Source organism: Belonocnema kinseyi, chromosome 7 (genome assembly GCF_010883055.1).
Source record: "Belonocnema kinseyi isolate 2016_QV_RU_SX_M_011 chromosome 7, B_treatae_v1, whole genome shotgun sequence".
Classification (NCBI taxonomy): domain Eukaryota; kingdom Metazoa; phylum Arthropoda; class Insecta; order Hymenoptera; family Cynipidae; genus Belonocnema; species Belonocnema kinseyi.
The window spans coordinates 7,880,195-7,888,495 of record NC_046663.1 but is presented as its reverse complement, the minus strand read 5'-3'; the positions used below and the strand labels follow the sequence as shown (position 1 = coordinate 7,888,495).

Genomic DNA, 8,301 nt, shown 5'->3' with positions numbered 1-8,301 from the left:
TTGTAGAATTTTTAAATGGAAACACAGTCTCTGACTTTTGGGCTCCTCGAAAATACACGCTACGATTTTTGGGCTTCAACCCTTAACGTCAAAAATCAACCCACGTTGATACTACTTTGTCAAAAAATCAATTTTTCTAGAATTTTTTAATGGAAATAGAGTAACATTAGTCACTAGTGCGTACATTCCGATAATTACATTGTACTGTTCTCAAGAGTGCCGAACGCTAAGCGCTCATAATCAGTGAATAGAACGAATTACAATAGATTTAGTTACAAAAGCGATGTCAACATAGAAATCACGGTTCAGATCGTGGTTTGTCATATTTTCGCCTACACCGTTGAACGTTATTAATGTTACTTTGGGTACCATTTCTGCCTTTAAAGAAGTGATGAATTAGTCAAGTTAAAATCTTGGGCGCTTAGCGTTTGATCGTTTTGAGAAGCGCGCTATATGAGTCAACGGTGTAGGCGAAAATATGACAGACCACGATCTGAACGGTGATTTCTATGTTGACATCGCTTTTGTAACAAAATCTGTTGTAATTCGTTTTTTTCACTGATCTTGAGCGCTTAGCGCCGCATAGCGCTAAAACTGTCCATTTTTTTGGATTTTTTTACGGATATTTCATCCGGCATTTATAACCTTAAAAATTACACAGTTTCAGCTAAATCCACCGAAAGCCATGTTCCCATACATTTAGTGCGGGGTCCTTTATTTGCAGACAAAGTTGTATTTACGTGGTAGAGAGGGGTTGATTTTTAAAGTTAAGGGTTGAAGCTAAAAAATCGTATCGGGTATTTTCGAGGAGCCCAAAAATCAGGGACTCTATTTCAATTAAAAAATTCTAGAAAAATTGATTTTTTCACAAAGTAGTATCTACGTGGGTTGATTTTTGACGTTAAGGGTTGAAGCCCGAAAATCGTATCGGGTATTTTCGAAGAGCCTAAAAATCAGAGACTCTATTTCCGTTAAAATATTCTACAAAAATTTATTTGCAGACAAAGTTGTATTTACGTCGCAGAGAGGGGTTGATTTTTGACGCTAAGGGTTGAAGCCAAAAAATCGTATCGGGTATTTTCGAGGAGCCCAAAAATCAGAGACTCTATTTCCATTGAAAAATTATAGAAAAATTGATTTTTTGACAAAGTAGTATGTACGTGGGTTGATTTTTGGCTTTAAGGGTTGAAGCCAAAAAATCGTAGCGTGTATTTTCGAGGAGCCCAAAAATCAGAGATTCTATTTCCATTAAAAAATCCCAAAAAAATTTATTTGCAGACAAAGTTGTATTTACGTGGTAGAGAGGTGTTGATTTTTGACGTTAAGAGTTGAAGCCCAAAAATCGTAGCGTGTATTTTCGAGGAGCCCAAAAATCAGAGATTTTATTCAAGCTATAAAATGTAATAAAAGTTATTTTTTGACAATTTTATATCTGCGTGTTACAATGGGGTTAATTTTTTATTCTAAGGGTTGGAGCCCAAAAATTGAAGTGGATATTTTTTGGGAGCCCAAAAAAGGCCCAAAAATATCCCGTTAATGAATTACTGAAAATTTTCAATTTTTTGAAGGTGTAATTAAATTACATTTTTATTATTTAGTGATTTAAAGAAGTGGAGGTGCTGGGTTAATGTAAGCTGGCACCTCCACAAGAAAATTGATTTTTTGAAAAAAGTAAAGGAGCCCAAAATTTTTTATTCGCCAGAATATTGTCCAGAACTCCTCAATTCTTACTCGAATCATATCCAAATTCACTGAAGTAACTTCGCCAGGCTGTACTTTCGGATCTTTTAATTTTGCCTTTTCTGAAGCTCTGAAGTCCATGAATCTATCGATGACATTTCGTAATTTTTCACCAGCAGTATTGTCAAACAATATTGAACCATGGCCAGGTTTACCGGTACAATTTACCCATAATTGTAATACTGTCTTTTCTCCATAAGCCAGAACGAATTTATCATCCGGAGAAGCACCAGCCTCGTCTAGAGAAAAACCAATATTTAAATTTTTGAAATCCTCAGTTGCTACGAAAGGTTTCATTCCATTTTTTCCACCAATTTCTTCATCTGGTACGAATGAGATGTGAATGGTCCTTTTTAATCGAATTCCATTCAATTTTAATCGGCGGATTGTTTCTATATGTTGAATGCCGAGACTTTTGGTGTCTTGACTTCCTCGGGCATAAATATTTCCTTCTTCGTCCATATGGGCTGCGAAGGGTGGATATTTCCATTCAGCCTGATAAAATTTAAATTTATCAAAATTAGAAAATTGATGAGGGGGAAACAACTCCTAAAAATATGGCCCAGCGGAGGTTTCTATTCCGTATAATAGCATATGAATACTCTAAATTGTACGTAAAACTATAGTGGAGTATTCCGCCCAAATTAGACTCACACGAATTTTCAACTAAAGAGGATACTTTATTTTAAAAAATGTTTCACGTAGGAGTTTCGTCTGCTTCACTCATTTTCAGTCAGTGGAAAAAATGTCGCAGGACATTCTCTTCCGTTCGCTTGCAGTCACTCGGTTTTAAGATTATGCGCGTTAATAAAATGTAGAAAGAAACCCAGAGGACCCAGTCTGTTTTGCAAATTTTATTTTTTTACCGGAAAATTTACAAATCTTTAGAAGAAAAATCTGTCCAAGTTAGATATTAACAGCTTTTTAAATAATGAGTTTAATTATTATCTTTTTCAATTATGATACCATTGACTTTACAACGCGTAATTCGAAAATATTTTTATTTTTAAGCTGAGATTTTTAATTTAAAGAATTTCAAAATGCAGACTTGAAGAAAAATTGTTGATAAAAGCATTGAGTTTATATTTTTGGAATTGAACATGAATTTCTAACAAAATAGTTAAATTTTCTACCAAATACTAAAATTTGTAACTAAGTTTAAGATAGCTACATTTAAAAAAAAAATTAATTTTCAACCAAAAATATTATTTGTCAACCTAACATTTGAATTTTCTGCCAAAGTGTTAAAATTTTTGACCCAAAAAAACAAAATAATTTTTCAATAAAACAGTTGAATTTTCAACCAACGAAATTAATTTTTAAGCAAGATTGCTAGTTTAATTCAAAATAAGATTCAAATAAGAAAGACATTTTTCACCAAAAATAAAATAGTTTAATTTTAAGGTTACGAAATTAAATTTTAACAATTAGAAAGTCGAGACATTTTGTCAGAATTTTTTGAAGAAGGGGCTCTATTTCTCATGTACTTGATTTTTGCAAATGCGCAAAAACTTTTTCCTGAAAATGATCTTTTCAGCTATAAATTTTATTATTAGATTGAAAATTTAATAATTTTCTTAAGAGGACAGACATCCTTTTCGGTTGCGAATTCAACTGTTTTGTTAAAAATGTATCTTTTTGGGTTAGAAATTCAACTCTTTTCGTAGAACTTTAACTTTTCATTCAAAATTCATACTTTTTTGCTGATAAGCCAACTCAAATCTTTTTGAATGAAAACTATTTTTTCAGAAAATTTGTCTTTTTGATTAAAAAGTTTATTTTTTTGGTAGAATTATTGCATCTTTCTTGGATAAAAATGTTACTGTTTTAGTAGAATTGTCATTTTTATTGGACAAAAATCCAACTGTTTGGTTTTAAAATTGAACAATCTTGTTAATAAATTATACATTTTTTTTCGTCTGTTTAAAAAGAAATTTATCTTTATTAAATAAAAATGCTACTGTTCGGTTTAAAATTCAACTCTTTTTAGTAGAAATTTTTGGTTAAAAATTCTGCTGTTTTGTGGAAAATTGAAGTATTTCGCAGAAGATTTACTTTTTGAATAAATTAAATAATTCGGTGTTGAAAAGCGAACTGAAATCTTTTTTGGATGAAAATTAAACTATTTTTTATAATTTTTTCATTCAATAAAAATTCATCTGTTTTAAAAGTAATTTCATCTTTCTTGAATAAAAATGCAACTATTTGGTAGAGAATTCAACTATTTGTTAAAAATTCATTCTTTTTGGTTAAAAAAATTCGTTCTTTCGGATTGAAAATTCAATTTTCATTGTAGAGACTTATTTATTTTTAAAAAAATTCTATTTTGATCATGAAAAGTAAACTAAAATCTTTTTCACAGAAAATTAAACTTTTTTTTGTATGTGAATGTATCTTTTTGATTTAAAAATTCATCTGTTTTAGCAGAAAATACATTTTTTAAAATGAAATTGCAACTTTTTGGTTAAAAATTAATCTACTTTGCTTGAGTATTCAACTATTTTGTTTGAAAGATTTGGTTGAATTACTTGGTTAAGAAATCATCTTTTTAAAGATTTATATTTTTAAATGAAAATTCATCTCTTTGGTTCAACTATTTTTTTGAAATTGTAACTGTTTAGTGGAAAAGCCTGTTTTTGGTTTAAAATTAATTTTGGAACTAAAAATGTAATTTTTGAATTTTTTTATAGTCTATCTCTTTTAGTTGAGAATTGTTCTTTTTTGGTAAAAAATAATTTCCTTGGTTTGAAGTTTCATTTTTGTTGAGTAAAAATTAATCAGTTTCGTAGAAAATTAATTTTTTGCCGGAGTCATATTTTTTGTTTGAAAACTCGATTTTTTAGAGATAATTCGCTCTTCGGCTTGAAGGTTTAAAAACTTAAATAATATTTGATTTGTTTTTTGAGTGAAAAATATTTATTGAAAATTCGTCTTTTTGGTTTTAAAATTCTTTTTTTTTTAGTTTTATAAATTTGATCTTTTTTGATGGAAATATAATCTGACACTTTTTTGTTAAGAATTTATCTTTTTAGGTTGAAAATTTAATTGTTATGTTAAAAATTTAATTATTTTGTAGTAAATTCAAGTATCTTGTGAGAAGCCATCTTTAATAATAATAGAAAAGAGATTTCTACCAGAAAAATAAATTTTTAATAAATTAATTCAACTTTCAATCAAATAGTTAAATTTTCTACCAAATTAGTTGAATTTTCAACCCAAACAGACAATTTTTCAACAAAACAGTTGAAATTTCAACCAAGAATATTAATTTCAATGCAAGAATCCTAGTTTCTTACCGAAGAAAAATTAACGAAATAAATAATTTTGTAAATAAATAAGACAATTTTTCAACAAAAAGAAAATGTTTAAATTTTCAGTTAGCAAAATTAAATTTAAACAAAAAGAAAAAATCAATTTTTAACTAAAATCAAGAATCTTTGACCAAAAAAATAAATTTTTAACAAAGTAGTTCAAGTTACAACAACTAAGATTCATTGTCAACAAAATAGTTTAATTTGCTACCAAATTAGTTGAATTTCTAATGCAAAAGGACGAGTTTTTAATAAAAGAGTTGATTTTTCAATCAAGGATATTAATTTTTAAGCAAGAAACCTAGTTTTCTACCAAAAAATAAACTTTCAACGAAATACATCAGTTTTCAAATAAGAAAGACAGTTTTTCACCAAAAATGAAATAGTTAAATTTTTAATTAACAAAATAAGACCTTAACGACAAAAAAAGAATTTTCAACCAAATAATTAAATTTCCAACCAAAGAGACGAATTTTTAACTAAAATCAAGAATCGTCAACCAGAAAAAATTTGTTAACAAAGTATTTCAACTTTCAATCAAGCAGTTGAATTTTCAACCAGAAAAATGAATTTGTACCATTCATCCTGATTAAATTTGAAACTTATTATTAAAGTTAAAAAATTGATGAATAGAATATCAAAGTATTTCTAATATTTTAATTTTAGGTAAAAGCAGGATTAAAAAAAAGAGGATTAAAAGATGATTTTATTTATTATGAGTAATTTTTTATATCATATGGGTATCTCGTAAATATTAATCAAAAGTTAATTTTTTATTTAATAAGCCTTTAAATAGCTGTAGAATTTACAGAATTTTTACACATAAATATTTAAAATGTTTAAAGATTGAACATGCAATTAAAAAATGCTATTCTTTAAACTTTGATAAATAAATTGTTATCACTAGATATGTAGATTTTATTTCCATATTTTTATCCATTTTTTTCTTATGTATTCTTTTCAGTATAGAACACTGAGTTTTTCAAAGTATTATGCCAAGTAAGTTGGAAAGAAGTATTTTAAAAAGTACAAAAATGACTATCATTTAGTTGAAAAGTTAAGTTTTTTCTTTAAATTGAAAAATTTTGTTAAAAATTCGTCCTTTTTGATTAAAAATTCATGTTTTTGGTTTGAAAATTAAAAGACTTTTTAGTAGAAAATTTAACTATGTGGTTTAAATTTAAATTTGATGTTGAAAATTCATATTTCGGGATTGAAAATTAAACTATTTTGGAGAAAAATCGTATTTTTGAATTTAAAATTCAACTATTTAATTGAGAGTATCCACACACAAGGGGTATATTTTTTGTTGAGAATTTATCTTTTGTGGTTCAAAATTTAACGACATGGTTGAAAGTTGAAATAAATAAATGCAAATTAATTTTTTTGATTGAAGATTCATAATTTTTGTTGTACCAATATTCTTCAGAAAGGTTTTAAAAATATTTGATTAATATCTACTTCCCTAATTTATTATTTTAATTTTTTGACACAATAAGCTGCTTCGATGGTATGAAAAATAACTTCCTTGCCGGTAGAAAGATGAATATATTAAATATAAATATATTTTCGAAAAATTATAATTATATGGTATTATTATTTATTTTTATTGTTGTATTATATTATTATATTATATATTACTCTAAACGATGAAAAATCAGTAATTCAAGTTCAAGATTGTATGAAAATGCCCAATTTTAAAACACAAAAAAAGAAGAGCAAGAATATTTTTCTAAAAAATCGCTTTATACGCGTGAGTAAAATTGTCTTTAGATTATGTGGTTCAAATATTAAATTAAACAATGCGTCCTCGTAGACGTATTTTGGATGTGGCAAAAACCCGAGTCGTCTGAGCCGTAACTGGCACTATGGGTATACTATACCCCAACAAATTTTTGAGCTCGAATTAAGCTGTCCGGCTATTGGATCGAGCAGATGAAAAATCATACCTGCTTTCAGGGTATTTGAACTTAATTTTAGCAAAATGTAGCCTAGAATAAAAAATGTAGCTAGAATCGAGTCAAATCAACATTCAAATTCACATTTTATTATTATTAAAAAAAAAAATTTATTTGTATTGATCAGAACAAAATTTTGATACATAATTTAGTAATCGATATCCTGGTTAAATTTTGTATATAATTATAAATTTCAGAAAAAATAATGGTCATAGCTTTGACTAGCTTTCCCAGTAGCCCGACTACTTTAGCCGTAGTAAATTCGAGAAAATAGACCACGTGTCGACTTTTACCAGTAATTGAGATCACTAACCAAAAGTAAAGTGGGTTAGTATAGAGCGACAAACGTCAGCATACGTTATAGATCCGCTCAAAGTAGACCTTGTAAAACGGTGGGGTATTTATCACCCGTTGTGCCGTCAGTGAGCAAAAAAGTGATTTTCAACAAAAATTTGTACCATTGTTATCAATAATTTTCGTTCAATTTCCAATTTGAGTTTAGCGTTTAAAGTGAAATAAATTTTTTTCATTAGTTTACACAATCACGCTTATAATCGTCCGATGTACCATGATCATCGCGCAAGCCTTTGCAGCGACTGTGTAGGTTTGAAAGAGGTATTACAATTTTGCAAAATTGTTTCTTATGTTACTTTTGTATTTTGTATTTTTTATTAACTATTTTTGTGCATTCAAATACAAAAAAATTGATTTGAACATAGAAAAATATGGTGTTTTATTGGACCATAAAATCGAGTTTTTATTTTGAAAAATAAATACCTTTTTTGGAAGCATCAATAATGCAGTAATTTTTTTCTCAAAGTGTGGTATCTCATGAGTATAACCCTATATTTTTAGGTAAAAATATTAAAAATTATGTGAGTTATGAATTTTTAATTTTTAAAAATCTCACTTTTCGTCGTTTTTTCCCAAAATTTTTTTAACTAACTTAAATTAAACTAATGACTATAAAACCGATTCCATTTTTAAACAAATATATTAAAATACATTGCATAATTTTGTTGTGCAAAAATATTCAATATCGGCTGCGCGGGAATTGTTTGAACATGTGGGGTGAATAACACCCGTTGTGTCATTTACCTAATAAAAAGGAGTTGTGCCAGTTAAGGGTTAAGGGTCTTAAGGCGCTTCCTGAAGCAAGTTTAGGTTGAACAAAAATGTCATCCAAAACTGAGAACGCCACTGTTTTCTACAGTTTTCAAGCTTTATAAAACGCTTTTGCACGAAATCGGAGCTGCTCGTTTGTCGAAATGGCGCCGGAAAATAGTTTTTAC

General features: G+C 28.0%; 1 protein-coding gene across 1 annotated transcript in view; it reads right to left on the bottom strand.

The window, feature by feature from the left end:
• Positions 1–8,301, bottom strand: part of LOC117176145 (aminoacylase-1-like) — a 23,558-nt gene that overhangs the window by 8,533 nt on the left and 6,724 nt on the right. Inside the window, exon 4 of the mRNA XM_033366226.1 lies at positions 1,732–2,235. Within this exon, the coding sequence (XP_033222117.1) occupies positions 1,732–2,235 (504 nt within the window). The remainder of the gene's footprint in view (positions 1–1,731; positions 2,236–8,301) is intronic.